The sequence below is a fragment of the Mustela putorius genome, unplaced genomic scaffold (assembly GCF_011764305.1).
Source record: "Mustela putorius furo isolate JIRA1106 unplaced genomic scaffold, ASM1176430v1.1 tig00000578_pilon_pilon_pilon, whole genome shotgun sequence".
NCBI classification, from domain to species: Eukaryota; Metazoa; Chordata; class Mammalia; order Carnivora; family Mustelidae; genus Mustela; species Mustela putorius.
The window spans coordinates 581,457-599,455 of NW_025421422.1; the positions used below are offsets into that span (position 1 = coordinate 581,457).

The following is a 17,999-nucleotide window of genomic DNA, read 5'->3' on the forward strand; positions in this document are numbered from 1 at the left end:
TTAAAGTTCCTGGAGCTTTGCTGATAAAATAGCGGGAAATGCAGGTGGGATGCGTGTTACGAGCAGGAGGACTGTGATCAAGGTTACAGGTGAAAAGGGATGGTGGCTAGAAATTCCTGCAGACTTTACAGAATGAGAAGTTTGGCAAGAAACCCGGTCCAATGCCAGTCGTGTGTGGTGCTTCTTTGGTAGCAAGTATACTTACCGTATTGTTTACAAAACAATCATGTCTCTCTCAGCAGTGACTAAATTAAATATTGGGCTATTAATGAATTAAGGTCAGGCATGTTCTGCTGGCTCCCAAAATCATCTCATGTGAGTCTTAGAGTTGACTTTTTTTTATGTGTATTTGATTAATTTCCTGGAACACCCCTCACAGCTCACCCGTCCTCCCCCACCCCCTTAGTCTGGGGATTCTCACTGTGAGTAGGTAGTCCCAGCAAAGCCCAGAATCTAAAACAAAAAGACCAGTTGGTTCTCCAGTTAGCTTTTCCCTTTGAAGTGGTGATCGAAATTAACACTGGAGAGAATAAAGTTCCACGCCTCCGTCTCCACTACAGATTCCAGAATCCTGGAAAGTCATAGAAAAGGGAGAAGAGAACACTGTGAACCTCGTTTTTTCCTTGGAGAGTTTTATCTATTATCACAGACAGCCGGAGCCCAAAGCCATTTGAATCTTCTGGGGGAGGAGGAGGCTGGGGACCGTCATTATTGGCAAAGGAGCCTGATTGGCTGAGGACAAATGGAAAGCTATTTGTCTTCTCTGTTCATAGTAATGATTACAGGCTAGCCATAGTGTTTAGCAACACGGATCTAGCAGGTCAATAATGACAACTTCATCACTGTCATTAGCGCCTTTTGTTTGCAGTGAACACAAAAAGCTGTTCAGCATTAAGAGAGTGTAGGGAAAGAAAGCAGTGGGGGGGGGTGGGGGGGAGCCAAAGAGGGAGCCAGGGAATCAAGGTTTGCATACTATTAATACCAGGGAAAAATACCCCTGGGTGTTCCAGTCAGCTCCCTTCAATGGTGAAGGGGCCTCTGTTACGGGACCCAATTTTGGACTCCCTGTTCTTTCTCCGAGAAGAGTAATTGCTCATGTTTATAAAGGCTAATCATTTATGCCCATTTTTGGTTCCTAGAAAAGCCCAAGGGGGATGTTATTTTTGGTAAAGGGTCTTCCTGCTCCAAATGTCTTAACTCTGAATAACTAGTTTCAGTATCTTCTCTCCCATGTCAGGGTAAAATGAAGCAAAACAAACAGAGCGAGGGCCATGACCCTTGTTGGGGACTTACTGTGGATGTCAGGCAAGGTGGCCTTTTGTGTATCATTTCCTTGGTCTTCTTAACAACCCTGGGATCCATGTCTTCATACCCACTGTACTAATGAGGAAAATAAAGCACAGAGAGGTAAAATATCAGAGCCCAGCCAGGATTTGAATTTGGTGTGTTTCTTATTCCAAGTTTACTACACCATGCTGAAAACTCACACACACAGACACACACACACACAGATGTGCACGTGTGCGCGAACGCACACCAACCCTCCCCCCTAAACAAAACAAGTACGGGGCCACCAAAATTCTGAACTGAAGCCAGAGGCAAGGTTGAAAATCTCAGTACTTGGAAGGACCACGGAAAAGTGGATAAGATGTACGTATTTATTTCAGGTTCCGATCATGTGAAAGCTTAAGGGATCAAAAGATATACTGAAAGAAATTATATTAATTATATTAATATATTAAATATTAATTATATATATATAATTAATATATATTATATATATTAATATAATATATATTATATTAATTAAGTCACAAAAATGTGTTACACTTTTTTTGGGAACTTGCCCCCTCCCTCCGAGGTGACCTTTGACAAGACATTCTGTGTTCCCATTTTAAGGCCAAAAAAAAAAAAAAAAAAAGTAGTGGGTAGAAGATGTTAAGTTTGATCTTTGGTTCATGCCAATCTTTGTCTCATTAGTGTATCTTGTTTGTGCTGGCTTCTGCTGCCTGACCAAGCTCCTTTGACTCATACTCCTACCCCTTACATCTCTCTTATTCTTTTCTGGACAACTTTACCAATATCATGCCTTGAATCTTGAGAAATATCTGGTAAAACTGGCCAATTAGGATGGCAGACATAACTGGGAAACAGATGGGGGGGGGTGATGTGGTAATAGAAGGAGGGAGAAAACACAGGAGGGCAGCAGTTCTCATGATGACCAAATGAGGCTGCTTCTGGCTGTGACATTACATTTACTGCCTATAGTGTGACCTGAACCGTTTCTGGTGAACTCTGTTAACCCTGTAAGCCATCGACAGGACATTTACTCAAATGTTAGTACCGAACTAGGCTCCTGGTGCAACGTGACCAATGGGCATGAATTCAGGGGGATTAAAAAAAATTATTCTCAGTTCAGTTCAGGTCATTTTAGCACTTCCTGGGTGTCCCTGAACAACCACTCCAACCAGCACTCCACATGGGTTCTGAACTGGACTTGTGTGTACCCCCCAGGGGAAAATAAGAAGCAAACGAAAACCTCATGCTGGGGCGGGTGGTGGTGACCAGACACGGAGACGAGACCGAGACCGAGACTGAGGATCAGGAAGCTGGAAATTCCCTCCTGCCTTGGTGGTTGGGCTCTCGCTTTTCCACTTCCCTAAATCACCCTTGCCGCGGGCCTGTGCACCCAGGGGTGCTCCCAATTGTCTCCTGAACTGATGGTAAAACCACAAGAGCCCGAATTCTAATTCTGGTTCTTAGTGACCACCTTAACATCCAAACTCCAACCTCTCACCTAAGTGCAAGGGAGCGGTGACCACCCTGACCCCCCATCAGGGGGCTCCCTAAGGGCAGCTCCCGCGGGAGCTCTCACCGCCCACTCCACCCCCACTTTGCCCCGCTAGGCGTGAGACGAACAACTTTCTCCAGCTTTTAGGTTTCTCCCGGCTGTTCAACGGGGCTGGTGGGGGTCAGGAACAAGGCTTGGGGGGCCGGCCGGTTGGGTGCTGTTCCAGGGCGGCCCAGAACCACAGCTTTGGTATCCTCTGCAGGGACAGGTGGGGCACGCGCTTTTCTGGGGTTGCCCCAGGCCTCCCGCAGGAATGCTGATTGACGCTGTCGGGTTTGAGAACTAGCGTGTTCACGGCGCGGACGGCTCCCCGCTGCCCCCCTGGGTGCTGGGCGCCGGGTCCAGCGCACCCTCGGGCCGGCAGGGGTCCGGGGGAGAGGGGGCGTGAGCGCGCCGGGAGCTGGGGGCGGGAAGTGGGGAGGAGGAGGAGAAGGAGGAGGAGGAGAAGAAGGAGGAGGAGGAGAGGAAGTCCCCCGTGGCCACCCCAAGGGGAGGGCGGGACGGTGCCCGCGGGCGCTCGGTCAGGAGGCTAGGGGTGGCCGGCAGGGCAGCTCCGCCCGCGCGCGGAGGGGCTCGGACCGCCGGGCGCGCGCTCCCCGCCGACCCCCGGCCGAAGGGGCGGGGGCGGCGGCGCGTGCGCGGGGCGGCGGGCGCGCGCGCAGGGGGGCGGGGTGGGGCGGTGCGCGGCGACCCCGGCGGGCGCGAGTCTCCGGCGCGCGCGGGGTGCCGAGCGGGGCGCGCGGGCGCGCGGGCGGGAGCGCGCGGGGGGGCTGCCCCGGGGCGGCCCCCCCACGTCGGGGCGCGGCGGGCGGCGGCGGCGGGAGCGCGTCCCGTCCGGGTCCCGAGGAGCCGCCGCCGCCGCCGCCGCTCGCCAACATGGCGGACCTTGAGGCCGTGCTGGCCGATGTCAGCTACCTGATGGCGATGGAGAAGAGCAAGGCGACCCCGGCCGCCCGCGCCAGCAAGAAGATTGTGCTGCCAGAGCCCAGGTACCGGCCGCCGGGGCCCGCGCCGCCCCCCGCGCCGCCGCCCCTCGCGGCCGCCAGCGACCCCCTGCGTCCGGGAGGGTCTGGCGCTCGGCCTCAGCCGTTCCCCACCAACCGGCCTCGCCGTTTCTGTCTCTGAAATGGGCCTCAGAGGGCTGCTGGGGGGACTCCAGCTGAGAGCGCCCCAGAGTGCCCAGCGCAGCGCCTGGAGCGCAGGAGCGCCCCAGCAACGAGCTGCCGGGATGTGGTTGTGACTTGGCTGGACCAGCTCCATCCTTGTCGCTCCTTCCTGTCCCATCCCCGTCTCTGGGTCCGGTTCCATCCCTAGGGTCGTCAGTGCTCCTCTGCCATGGTTCCTTCCTGCCCCGTGCCTGCTCTTCCAGCCGCATCCCTGTCCCTTTTGCCCCTTCTCTGTCACCCCTCCAGCTCCATCCTTATGGGCCCCTTCTAACCCGTGCCTCTGGCTCCCCAGGTCTGCATTCTGGTCGTTTCTTCTTTGGTTCCTGCTGCCCCTTTTTGCCAACTGTGTCCTCTCCTCAGCTCACCGTGGGTTCTTTGGCTGGGGAGTGCAGGCTCCTTGCCTTTTGTCCCAGGTACTTAAAGTCCAGTTTTCCATGCTTACTCTTCCTGAGGTCCGTTTTACTCAGCTTCTTATCCTTTCCTTTCCTCTTTTGTGCCCCCAGGCAGTGATGAGTGGCTTGTGACCCACACAGTTTTCTTTTTGCTGCTAAGCGGCTTTCCCTAACTTGCAGATCCCCTGGTGGTACTTTATTAAAAGGTTGAAATGGGATTCACTTTAAACGCACGTTGGTTGATTGATTCCAGACAGGAATTTGTTGTTTAAAAGACCAAAGAAGAGCCCGATTGAATTGTCAAGGGGTTTGGTGAGGGCCATACCAAGTTGTGATTTTATATCGCACATGATTTATTATGGATGGAACTAGTTAAAGACTTCAGTGGTTCATGTCATTAGCACCAGCCTAGAAAAGATCGTTCATCAGATTAATAGAGTTTCAAACAGTTTATCAAAGGATTAGGGTTGGATTTCCCCCCCTTAGCTTCTTTTCTAATTAACACCATCATGAGTTGTACAGTGAATGTGCTAACTAGCTCTTGGTAGAATTGTTGATAAAGGATGGCATCTTCTGTATGGTGAATTGGAAACCATGCAGTTTTATAAAATATTAGAATCTAAACCAAAGCTGTTCTCCGTTGAAAGCATTAGTGTTTCAAGCACTATACACCCAAGATTGCTTAAATTGTTATCTTGACATAAGAAAAAAAATATATTTATTTTAATTCTAAGTGATCTCCAGATGATTCTTACAAGTCCATTCATGACCCTGAACCCTAAGACAGAAAATATCGGTCCCTTTCAGTCAGTTGTGAAGAGCCAAATTGTGTAAGTGAATGCATGCTAGGTATTTCTGTCTTGCCTGCCCTTTTTGTTAGCCCCATGCATCTTGTTGGGTTTGCAGGGTGTGCTCTTTGATAAAGAATGTCAAACAGGGAAAATCAAGGAAGAGTACAGACCTTTTGGAGGGTTGTGAAATTAACACTTCGATTCCAGAGTCTAACATATCGGAATGAAGCTCACTGAAAATCAGTGCTGTTTGAAATTTCTGGCAAATTGGAAGCTATGTAAAACAAGAACCCCCAAACCCAACCTGAATTTCATTTTTAAAAAACTGCATTTCTATGAATGTTCTATTCAATGCTTAATTCCTTTTTTTCTTTTGCCTTTTCTACTCTTCATAAAGGGCAGGGAGTCCTAAATATATAGTGTCTCTCTATATAAAATCGACAAATCTTAACTCATCGGCAGTTTTGGGGTATGATATATAATATTAAAATTAGGAACTTCTGTTCTTTTTGTTTCTTTTCGTGTTTTTAACTTAATATGACTTCTGCTTTTTTAGTGTCACTCTTGAGAACATACTTATATCTTTAGGATATTCACTTCCTTGTATGAATGCCTTTGTTTTTCAGTGGCATTCTTTGGTAATGCTTTCTGTTAAGGCAGAACTGGAAGATGGTGAACATATTTCTCATGACATTTTAGAATTGAGAAATATTAAGAGGAGAGTAATTTTAGGAAACAGCTCTTAGTAATTATTATTCTGTTGCTTTTTTTTTAAAATAGATTCTTAAATTAACTTATTGGAGCCTCCTCCAAGGATTCTAATTTGTTTTGTATTTATCTCAGTGGCTTTGGTTTTAGTTTTGTAATGTGACCGTTTACATAGTTAACAGCCACTCCTCGTGCTGCTCTGTTAGGATTATGTCACATTGAGATTTTCAAGTAAAACATCTCAAAGATTTTTATCTATGGAGGATAGCAGGTAGTGGCCTGCCTGCTGGATTTTGGGGCAGGGGTGGTTGGTTGGGGGGATTTGTCAGTATGGTAAGAAAGTTAATTTTCATATCGCCTTGCTGGTAAAGGATCGTGGTCAAATAGGTTCTGATAAGAGTTTCTCTTTCAGCTGCATTTTGGAGTGAACATTGTGATCACCAGTGTTTGGTGCTCTTGAAAAAGATGTTTAGATTTGTATTTTTAGTATCTGAATGAGGCGCATAACACTTGCCATTGGCCCATCCGTAGTGAGGATTTCTTTCCAGTCCGATTATTCGAAATCACTGGGGTAAATGCTATATGCTTCCTCCTTTTAGTTGCTTTGCCTCTTAACATAGTTTTGAGCAGAAAAGCAACAGGACTACATAATCTCTAGCGAATTTTAATGAAATGCTGGGTCTGCCATCCCCTGCCTATCTACAGGAGACTCTCAGAAGATGGAACATTCCGCCCCGGGGCGATTTTGCTCCTCTGCGATAGCGAGAGGCAACCATTTTGTTATGTTGACACATTATTTAATTAACGAACCGATGAGTGTAAATCCTGTAACAGCTGATTACATAGCTGCTTCAGTTTACTGAAACATTTATTGAGCTAATGTAGCTGATAATGGGATCTGTTGGGAATACTAACCCGTGACCCATGGGTTCACTGTGCAGATCCAGTTAGAAATATGAGCATTCAGATGTGCATGCCCGTTACCCTATGCCATGTGAGGAAAGACGTCCTTTCATTTAATAGAGGCTAATCCATAAGCGAAGACCCACAGAGGGTCAGCATTTTAAAGCCGTGGATCATCGAGACCACGTGCACTTGAGGCTTGTTGCTTCTCAACCTTTTCCAAAGAGAATGAAATTTGGTTGACTTGGAGTCACAAGTAGTTGAAAGAGGTTGAGTAACATGAACTTGACCTGTCCCCTGCATCTTATGTCCCTGTAGGGGACATTTACAATCTTGGATCATTAATTGCAAAGCTTGTCTTTTCAAAGTATTCATATAGTATGATAGGACGTTCTGAAAACAACATTTGCAGGATTCTTTGTAACTTACCTGGAGTATTTAGAATATCCTTAAGGCCATCTGGGACACCTTTTATTACGTGACTTCGGTAGGTGGTTGTAGAGCTGTTTCTCCGAGACAGACCTGGGAATGCCATGATGGACCCGTCCACAGCCTTGTCCTTCAAGGGGCTTGTGCAGTCTAGTGGGAAATACTCAATTGGTTCAAGAAAGATGTTTACTTTCAAGTGCAGTTTCTTGAAGGTTCTGTTTGACCACAGACAAGTGGTATTGGGATGGCTTTCATGATTCTATCATCAGAGAACTCATGTTTGCCAAGTGTTTTTACAATGATTTGTTAGTTATTCCCTTTGAGGAGCTATCTAGCCATAGTATCCATAGTAACATGGTAATAGTGTACTTCCTTTTTGTAAAACTATCAAGTGGAATTGATCTTGAAAAGTAACTTCGTTTCCTTCTTTTGTGGGAGTGGGGTTTCTTCAGTAAATTCCCTGACTCCAATTGGTGAGTGGTGAGTGGTGGTTGGTGGCTCTGAGCTAGTCCTCTCTGTTTTGGTTGTAGGGGATTCTATGTCCCCTTGCCCCCTAGCTTTGAACTTGAAAAGTCAATGATGAAAGAATGAACAGTCAGGAAAAAAGTGTTCTTTGTGGTTGGGAGGAGTATTTCTATGTATAAGATGGTGGCGGTGTTCTTGCCTCTTTTCCACTACGGTACACACATTCAGAATATAATTTGTTCTGACCTTTTTGTTATTATTTCATGCTTGGTTCAGAGTCAATTTGTGCTAGTGACTTGAAGACTCCAGTGCTGTGCGTAGTTGTCAGTTCTTAGAAATAGATGTTTCAGTGCAATCAGCTTTGGGCCTAGAACTAGCTGCCTAAAACATTGTGCAATGTTTTGAATCGAGAGCCCAGTGGGTCTCTGCGGTTCAGGCAGCCCTGGTTTGTAGATGCAATGTGTTCTTAGAGGCAGTGTCTTAACGGTGTTTTCCAGCATGCTCAATTTGGTTTTGTCCAACATGTGTTTGGACAAGACTGGGGCTATTGGTTGGATAGGGCGTCAGGGCTCGAAGCAGGGAAGTGTAGGTCTTTATCTGACAGCGAGTGGCAAAGCAGAGTAGGAAAGCTCAAAGTTGTGGAGAGCAGGATGCTTGGGGTCCCTGCAGCCCTGATAAGGGAAAGACAAGTTTTACTTCCATGAACTAGGACTAGAACAACTACCATGTACGGAGAGCTTGCCCTCTCCCAGGGCACTTTGTAGAACGAGTGCCATTTGTGCCCCACCAGTGTGCTGCCTGGTAAGTAGTGGCAGCCTCTACCCAGGTGACAGCCAAAAAGCAGCCGAGGTGTAGTCAAGCCCTGATTGCCCAGAATCTGGGTTCTTGCCTCCTTTCTGTGCCATGGGGCCAGGAGGAATAAGGAGCAACCCTCATCTCTTCTTTTGCAAGGAACAGACAACACAGTGATACTTCTGCATTTGGGGAAAGTATATTTTATGGGCTATGTGGATGAGCTGCTGGTGCAGCATCTGAAAAAGTCATGACTGTGTTCAGAGACTGACAGAGAACAGCCATTCCTCTGGGACCTGGGAAGGCGGTAATTATGACTAAGTGAATAAGCAGTTTCTTCCTTATTTCCCATGAGGAGCTGGAGGGTTAAATGCCTGTTCTGTTCGACATAAGAAGTGCAACCTTGCCTCTGAGAAATTTTGTAGAACAGACTGCCTCAGTACCCCTCCCTGCCCCTCCCACCCCAAACAGGATTTTTATGTGCGTTATTATTTAGAAAAAAGAGCAGCCCCTGTCTCCCCCCACCCACCCACCCAGAAATTTCCATCTTGGGGAAAAGGGTAAAGGGGTGAAACAATATTTTTGACTTTATCTGCAATAAAAAAAATCACTTTCTCTATCACAACAATCCTCCTTTGTTAATTCTCCGAGTGTTTGAGGAATGCTGAAAATTTTGATGCAAACAGGTTGTGTAAGTGGGATGGTCTCCTCTGTCCTTATCTTTCTCTGGATGTTGGCAGTGAGGGAATGGAGACCATGGGCCAGGCAGCTTTCACTCCATCGTCGTGAAATCATTTGTGTGTTCAGAAACTTCTGTACTAACTAGACTGGATATCTCTGGACCTACTGTTTCTGCTTCTGCTCCTACTGTTTCTCACGTCTTTATTCTTTTCTGTTTTTGCCATTGATCAGCATTTACAACCCCTGGGCCTTTCTTGACTGTTCTGTGGGACTAAAATAAAATGCAGGGGGAGAAGTAATACCTTGGCTTCCCATAGCTTGTAAATGTTTCCTTTAATTTTGGAAGTCTTCTTCTGGGTCATCTGTGCTTCAGCATGGACCATCTGCAGACTGTAGAACTTTCTATATAGGGTGGTATATAGAGAGGACAGTGAACATTACTTTACTGTTCATTTACTCTGTGATTGGTGTTTTGTGGCTGTCAGCCTCGACCCACCTTGGACCTGTGCTCTTGTTTGCTGCCATTTCCTGCTTCCGGGGTCTCAGGAGTAGGAAGTGGTAATTATATGAAAGTCCCTAGGCCAGAGCTTCATCCTTGGTGAACTTGGAGGTCACTTGTTACATCCCTGGGTCCTCTCTACTATCTGCTCTACTATGATAAAGTTTGAGATCAGGAACCAGGAACTATGGACCTGATTCTACTGGCAACTTGCCAAGGGCCCTGGGTAAGTCACTTAAATTCTGTCTGTACAAGACGTATCTTTTAATTTCTGATCACAAAATGCCCTCCCCCCATCTGTCTCTTGTGACCATTTTTTATCCATCCAGTATAGTTGTAAACAAGAGAGAACATTAATTGCAAACATTGGTAACTCAGAAGAAAAGTGGATGAAATATTAAAGGGTGATTTTTCTTTTATTTACACCGTAGGTAATTGCTGAAGGGATTATATGTAGCATGAAATGTGGCACCTTAAGAAACTACATAATAGATATAAAGCAGCATTGCGTGGAACTCCCTGGGTCATGTGCTCTGAGGAGGCAAGCTTGGGAGACAGGACTTCTGAAAAGTTGGTTTGTTGGCCCAGGCAGCAAAGAGCAATTGTTGACCCTTAGACACATAAGTAAGTGAGTTTCCCAGATTTCTTCCAAGTTTTCTCCCTCTAGCGTTGTGGTGGTACTGTGTGTCAAGAACCTTGTACACGTGATGCCTCACTCAGTTCTTTTTCTTTCTTTTTTCCCTCCTTCCCCTACTTCCCCCCTCTACCATCCTCTTTTTCTTCCTTCCATCCACCCACCCATCCATCCATCCATCCATCCCTCCGTCCATCCATCCTTTCATCCACCCATCCTTCCATCCTTTGGTCCATCCATCCTTCCATACTTCCATCCTTTTTTTCTTCAATTTATCCATCCATCTGTCCTTTCCTTCCATCCTTCCATCCATCCATCCATCCATCCATCTATCCCGCCCCCCCATCCATCCATCTTTCCATTAATCCAATCATCTATCCATCAGGCTCTGGTCTATGTTGGCCTTAGTACATAGCACTAATAAGCATGCTGCTCTTAAATACAGATAACTAAGCAATTAGAAGAGTTAACTCCTCCTTTAGAAGTCTTTGCTTCAGTAAAATGAACCAAAAATCATAGCCTAAAAGCAGCTAGCTTCAGTGTGTTGAGCATAAGGTGATTCATTTCAGTGTTCCTTAGATAGTAAGAGATTGCATGTTAATAACATAGCTTTGTAGTATCTCATGTTTGAAAAGATCTTGGAGGGCATCCAGTTCAGTCATGCACTGAATGGGTGACGTCCCTGTCTGACAGCCAGGCAGGGTCATCTTTGAGGAACATCTTTGGAAGCTCTGTGGTGTTAGAAAGCTCTCTTGCAGTTCATTCTGTGAGCTGATCTTTTGCTGTCCTTTGTGGTTATGCAAAACAAGTTTAATCCCTTGTAAAAAGGACAGGTTTTCCAGTATCTGAAGGCAGTTCTGTTATCCCACAGTGACTTTCCTGGGAAGCTGCCCCCCCCACCCCCATTCCTTTAGTCACTACCCAAATCTAGCTGAAGTCTGCATGTGCTCTTTGTAATCTCTGCTTATCAGTTTGAACATTACCCGGCTAAATGAGAATACTAAAATTTACAAAGATACCTGTAAAATTACTATAGTTAATTCGGTGATGGCAAAGCTAGTGAAAAATCTTATTTCAAGTGTATGTGTGAGTCTCTCTAAAGTTCCGTTATGGGGAGGACATTTCTCGTTCCTCCAGTGATTTAACATTCATTACGTGAGTTTGATTAGGGGATTAACATTTCCACTAAGTCCGAATTTGGAAGCTGGAATGGGTTACATGTGTATTATGACAGTGACTGCCACTTGCCAAGGGCTAAGTAAGTTCCAGGCCCTGTATACGTTTTAGATAAGTATAGGCTAAAATATTTTAGGAGGAGAATGAGCTTTAATCATGCTGCAAGAGTCTTTTTCTGAGGATTTTAGGGCTTATGTTTCATATATTCAAAAACTTACACCTACAACTCCATTAGGAGTTTGCTGGGGAAAGCAGTGATGGTCTACGTGCTCAGCAGTGAAACTGGACTGTAGAACAGGCTTTCGGTATTTGTGCTTTGTGTCATGAAGTCAGTCCATTGTTCTTTGTTATCTCCCTGGAAAGATCACTCTGGTTGTATTTTCAGGTTACTCTAAATGTTCTGTATCTGCATTGCGTTTGATAAGGGCTTAAGTTAAAAATGAACTTGGACTTAGATGGGAAGGCATTTACACAGCTGTTGAGTCCTGCAGGCTTTCATTTTGCATTGTGAATGTTCTAAAGCTGAGATGACATTTCAGATGTATCTTCTTTTAAAGATGTGATACTTTTGCTATTTGATTGGGAGGGGGTGGTAGGCAAGGTGCCCAGATGCCATTTAGAAGCAGAACTAACCCCAACAGGCAAGGTCAAGGGATTTTCGTATTCATCTTTCCTTCTTCCCTTAACTGTGTTTACTATTTCTTTTCTTGTAAAGACACCCTAATTACGTGGTGGCTCTTGTCCTCCTGACATTAAGTATAGAATAGAGTGTAAAGCTTTTGTGCTGTCTTCTGTGCTCCATTTAGGACTTGCTTCCTTCTCTTTGGTTGCCACCAGCAGTAGAGGAAAGCTGATTATTTATGCAGAATGTCACAACTAGAACTGGCCTAGAAGGGGAAGGTGTTTTGTGCACATTAGCAGTTTCTTTTCTTTTTTTTTTTTTTTTAAGATTTTATTTATTTGTCAGAGAGAGTGAGCGAGAGCGAGCACAGGCAGACAGAGTGGAAGGCAGAGTCAGACGGAGAAGCAGGCTCCCTGCGGAGCAAGGAGCCCGATATGGGACTCGATCCCAGGACGCTGGGATCATGACCTGAGCCGAAGGCAGCTGCTTAACCAACTGAGCCACCCAGGCGTCCCACATTAGCAGTTTCTTTCTAAGTCATGCATGAGAGCGGATATACTTAGGTTCATGATCTCCCCCACGCCCCTCCCCCCCCAAAGAAGTGTGACAGCTTTTGTGGTCACGGATTTCTTAGGGTTCAATCTTAGGGTTTTTTTATTCCATAAGGAAAACCAGCCAGTGTCTCTGTGTCTCTGTCTTTTCAGTAAAGGGCCCTTCTTATTGGGGAACGGGTGTTCAAAATATTTAAAAAAAAAAAAAAAAAGATCAGGTTGTGCTGTAAGAAAAGCTTATGTTTTCCTGGCCATTTTGTGCTGGAAAAGTTTAATGAGGTAGATGGTGGAAATCCTTCATGTGAGATTAGAATTTGAGGTCAAACGCTGTGGTCTGTGGTTATCTCATGACCATCTAGGGATCTAGGGGTAGGGCCTGTGACGGTGCAACAGACAGAAACAGCAAGACTCTTTGGAAGTGCCTCAGTGATTCCAACCTTCTCTTCTTTGGAAGCTCTTTCCAGAACCGGGGCGTGACTTGGGTCAATACTGAAACGACCATGATGGGGATCCGCTTGCTGGACTTAATGTTTAGATCTGTATGTGTCTATGGTGACATTTGATCATTTATTTCATATTTATTTGATAGGTTTGCTTGAGAGTAAAAAGAAAAAACCTCACTAATATTTGTATGCAGTACTTTATATTTTTACATGTATATTCTGTTTTTAGTTTTTACGATTATCCTCTATATTAGGTAGAAATTTGAAAAAGCAAAAGAAAATGCTCCAGAACTTTCTCGATTTGGGCTGTCTCCCTAGACACGAATGTCTTTCCTGTGGTCTCTGGGACAGCCCTCAGCCATTCAGGCCCAGAAACTAGGCTCACTGCATTGAGCATATCTGTGTCTTACAGTAAAATGCATGTCAATCATCCCAGTCTGCCTGGCTAACCCATGTTTTCCCTCTTGCCCAGTGGTTCTTATTTTATAAAGACCCTTTTGAGGATCTGATGAAGCTAGAGGCTCCCACTCCCCCACAATGCACTAATTCACCTAGTAGATCCATCTGAAAAGTCAAACTAACTAGAATATCAAATTGACTACTTTATGCTCAGCACTAATCCCCCAGGAGCCCAGATACCTGAAGGCTGTGTGACCAGAGCATTCTGTCCTAGGGGTTTTCCTCGTGGAAATGTACTGTTCTGCAGAAGGTAGTGCAGCCCGCACGGGCTTGTGGCCTGAGGGGTCAGAAGGGTCTAGCCTGCGACTCATCAGTTTCAGTAGCTGGAACCAAGTCCCTTCTCCATGGGGTGGCCTTATGCCGGCTGTTCGGTACTTGAATTCCCTGGCAGTGACTGCTTCTGTGATGACCTGTCCTTCCTGTTCTCACTGGGGGGCAGATCTCCTCTGGTTCTGGTAATGCAGTGACTGAAGCCACAGCCAGGGATGGCCAGCCCCGGAAAAGTCTGGCATTTCTCTGCCCTTTGTGTTATGTATTGATTTAACATTTTTACTCTCAGAGGGCAGGCTTTCTTCCTTATTTTCAGATTCTTGGAAATGGCTCTACAGTACTCATCATCTCCTTTAGGAGGAAATTCAGGTTCAGAGAGAAACTAATTGCTCAGGATCACCTTGATAGCAAAGGGCTCAAAACTCTGCCTTTTAATAGACACCTACAGACTATCTTTTGCCATATGAATCATCTAAGAAAAGAAGATTCTTAGAACAGTGTCAATTTCAGATATTACCAACACAGTATGAAAATGAATTGTTGGGACTCCTGGGTGGCTTAGTGGGTTAGACGTCTGCCTTCTGCTCAGGTCATGCATGATCTCAGGGTCCTGGGATCCTGTCCCACATCGGGCTCCCTGCTGAGTGGGGAGCCTGCTTACCCCTTTCCCTCTGCCTACCGCTCCTCCTACTTCTGTTTGCTCTCTCTCTCTAACAAATAAATAAATAAATAAATAAATAAATAAAATCTTTGAAAATGAATTGTCTTCACCCAGTAAGGGTTATCAACTCTAGGGATCTGATAAGGTACTCCAGGAGCTCACATGTAATTTCACTGGAGATATTGATTTAATAATAAATATATAAATAATTCCTTAAAAGATAAGATGTCATAAATTTCATGTCCAGTAATAGAGTTAGTTATCATTAATGATGGCCACGTTATAAATTGAGAAAAGCTGCATGTGAGAGTTTCTTAATGTTTCCTGACCCCAGACAGCTTTTTGTAATTTCACAGGTACTGTTATAAAAAACAAAAAGCAAAATTCTCTCTCTCTGCTCATCAGCAGGTACATGCATATCCTTGGCTTGAACCTACTTGACTGTTTATTCTAGCCACGTAAAGGATTTTTCATGTTAACCTTGTTAGCAGGAAGTTCTAAGTGGTGATAGGAAATTGATGAAACAGGTTGCACATTTAACCTTCACACAGAAAGGTTGTTGACATCAACCTGGGATGCGGTTGTGTTTGTCAGGGATACAGTAGTGAGTCCCTTTTCAACTTGCCCTCTATACTTACTGAGACATGTTCAGCTTGTCCTTATTGGTAACATGGAGAGGCTTTTCAGTCTTTTGAATTGCTGTATGATGCATCATAAAACCATTGTTTGCTTAACCCTGTGTTCATAATCACAAGCACCTCGGCAGCGAGCGTGCTGACCTGGGTATGTTTGGGCCTGTAGATTTGACCCCAGCCATAAGACAGGGACGTTTTCAGTTTTGTGAGATTATGCCAAACGTGGTCCTGTATGTTTTAAGGATAAATAGGGCTGTATTCAGAAGTGTTACTGTTATTGTTAGTTTAAAATAATTTCATTTAGACTATATAAATACAGCCGGGTAATAAGAACCAAGATTTTCAATGTAAATGAAGAGATGCAGGAGGACAAGACAAGAGCTAAGTAAAAACCCTGGTTAAATTTGAATTGTAAAGTCATTTTAAATTCATGATCTTTTTTGAGGGGGGGGTCTGATCACATATATGTATGGGAAAGCGCGAGAGACAACTGCTGTCCCCTCACCGTGAGAACCCTTCACAAACACACCTGCCTCTGGTTGTGGGCAGGGCCTGGGCAAGAAGAGCCTAGAGCTTCTGTTACCTGTTGTATCAGGAAAAGGAGCCATTTAAGAGTTGGGGTGGGTGCCAGATCTAACCAGTACAGGGGCAAGAAGAAGGGGTCCCCACTGGCCAAAGGCAGGACAGTGGGACTATCAAAAGAATATGGCTGCAGTTGATGAAAATTCTCTGGTTATATTCAAACCTTTGTGGTGGGCAGAATAGCCTCCCCTCTGCCAAATGTCCACAATGTAGTCCCCAGAACCTGTGAGTATGTGAGTGTTACATGGCAAGAAAGTATTAAGGAATGCAGATACAATTCAGACAGCTGGTGTACAGACTTTACAATAAGAGATTATTAACCTACGATTATTATCCTGAGTTACCCAGCTGTGCCCAGAACCACTGCAAGGAAGCAAAGCGAGTCAGAGTCCAAGTGAGGCAGCATGAGAAGGAATGTCTGCCATTTGCCAGCTTTGGCGGCACAAAGGGGTCACAGACTGAGGAATATGGGAGCTCACAAACATAAGGAGATGTGTGCTCTCCTAGAGCCTCCACTAGGAACAAAGCTGGGCCAGCACTTTGACCTTAACCAAGCAAGACCCCATCCAGACTTCTGACCTGCAGATCTGTGAGATGATATGTTTCTGTTGTTTGAAGCTCCCAAGTTTGAGGTAGTTTTTTTTTTTTTTTACAGTGGCAGTATAAAGCTAATACATCCATGATATCCGAAAGGGAGAGCCCCAGACAGCACATATCAAAACAGAACATCTTATCCATTACCACTGGCAGTGAAAATATGCTACTAACTTCATCCTTGAGAAGTGACAATCAAAAAGGTAAAGAATTTCACACTTACTTTTCCTGTAAGAGCTGTATCTGAGGATGATCAGAGAGTCCTCCTTGATGGGACATAATTCTTCCTCACAAAAGTGCAGCAAATGCATTTGGCAGAAATGGTGGAGATAGAAGAGTCATCATTTTGCAACTCTTTTAAAAAATTTTATTTATTTTTTAAAGGATTTGTTTATTTATTTGACAGACAGAGATCACAAGTAGGCAGAGAGGCAGGCAGAGAGAGGGGGAAGCAGGCTCCTCGCTGAGCAGAGAGCCTGATGTGGGGCTCGATCCCAGGACCCTGGGATCATGACCTGAGCCGAAGGCAGAGGCTTTAACCCACTGAGCCACCCAGGCGCCCCTCTTTTTTTTTTTTTTTTTAAAGGATTTTTTTTTTCGATATTTTGTTTATTTGAGAGAGAGAAAGAATGAGAGGGTGAGGGAGAGCATGAGTAGGGGGAGAGTCAGAGGTAGCAGCAGACTCCCTGCTGAGCAGAGAGCCTGATGTGGGACTCAATCCCAGGACTCCAGGATCATGACCTGAGCTGAAGGCAGTTGCTTAACCAATTGAGCCACCCAGGCGCCCTCATTTTGCAACTCTTTTTTTTTTTTTTTTTAAATTTAAAGATTTTATTTATTTATTTGACAGAGATCACAAGTAGGCAGAGGCAGGCAGAGAGAGAGAGGAGGAAGCAGGCTCCCCGCTGAGCAGAGCCCCATGTGGGGCTTGATCCCAGGACCCTGAGACCATGACCTGAGCTGAAAGCAGAGGCTTTAACCCACTGAGCCACCCAGGCCCCCCTCATTTTGCAACTCTTAATGAAAGCGTTGATGTAGGCAAAGGTCATCAGAGTATGAACCCATTAAATGGAATGTCATGGGGAATTTGAAAAGGAGAAATCAGACTGCTACCAACTGTTTTCTAAGTAATTTTCACATCACTAAGAAAAAATGCCTATGTACCTTCTTAGGCGAGGCAATATGAAATACCAAGACCATCTAGTACCAAGGCTATTCTTATTCCCAGACATTGAACTTGAACATAATCTAGTCTTTAGAGGTAAAGGTTGAGCTTACAGGAAATACAGAGCTAGAGGAACAGTTAGGTCTTAGGAGGAAGCCAACAGATAAATCCAGAATGGGAACCCTCCTCCAGACCACTATCTTGGTGTCCTCAGTAAGGCACTGGTGTGACGATAACAAGTGGGTGGTGGAGAGAGGGGGAAGCTCTGGATTACAACAGATTGGAGAGAGAGAACAGGCCAATGAGTGTGTGATCTTGATTAGATTAGATCAGATCCTGGCTCAAAAGACACCTCTGAAAGAATTATGGACATTTGAATGGGAACCGGGTAGTAGGTCTTCAGGGGTTATTATTTGGCGGGGGGAGGAGGGGTGTTGGAGAGTCATAATAGATTGTGTTTATGTAAGGAAAGTGTCCCTAATCTTTAGAAATGCAAACTGCAGTAGTAAGTGTAGAATAACATGCAGTCA

General features: G+C 45.2%; 1 protein-coding gene and 1 long non-coding RNA gene across 3 annotated transcripts in view; one reads left to right on the top strand and one right to left on the bottom strand.

The window, feature by feature from the left end:
- Window positions 1–328: 328 nt before the first annotated feature.
- LOC123392452 lies at window positions 329–1,662 on the bottom strand. The gene is made up of 2 exons (XR_006607172.1): window positions 1,294–1,662; window positions 329–571 (listed from the first exon to the last, which is right to left on the bottom strand). It is a non-coding gene; the product is annotated as an uncharacterized LOC123392452 (long non-coding RNA).
- A 1,996-nt stretch (window positions 1,663–3,658) lies between these two features.
- Window positions 3,659–17,999, top strand: part of GRK3 (G protein-coupled receptor kinase 3) — a 122,629-nt gene continuing 108,288 nt past the window's right edge. Inside the window, exon 1 of one of the 2 annotated variants that reach the window (XM_013063483.2) lies at window positions 3,659–3,840. In XM_013063483.2, coding sequence (XP_012918937.2) covers window positions 3,728–3,840 — 113 coding nt within the window. In that variant the 5' untranslated portion in view covers window positions 3,659–3,727. Of the gene's footprint in view, window positions 3,841–16,365; window positions 16,508–17,999 lie in introns of those variants that run through there. The other variant, XM_045081484.1, reaches the window with a different exon arrangement.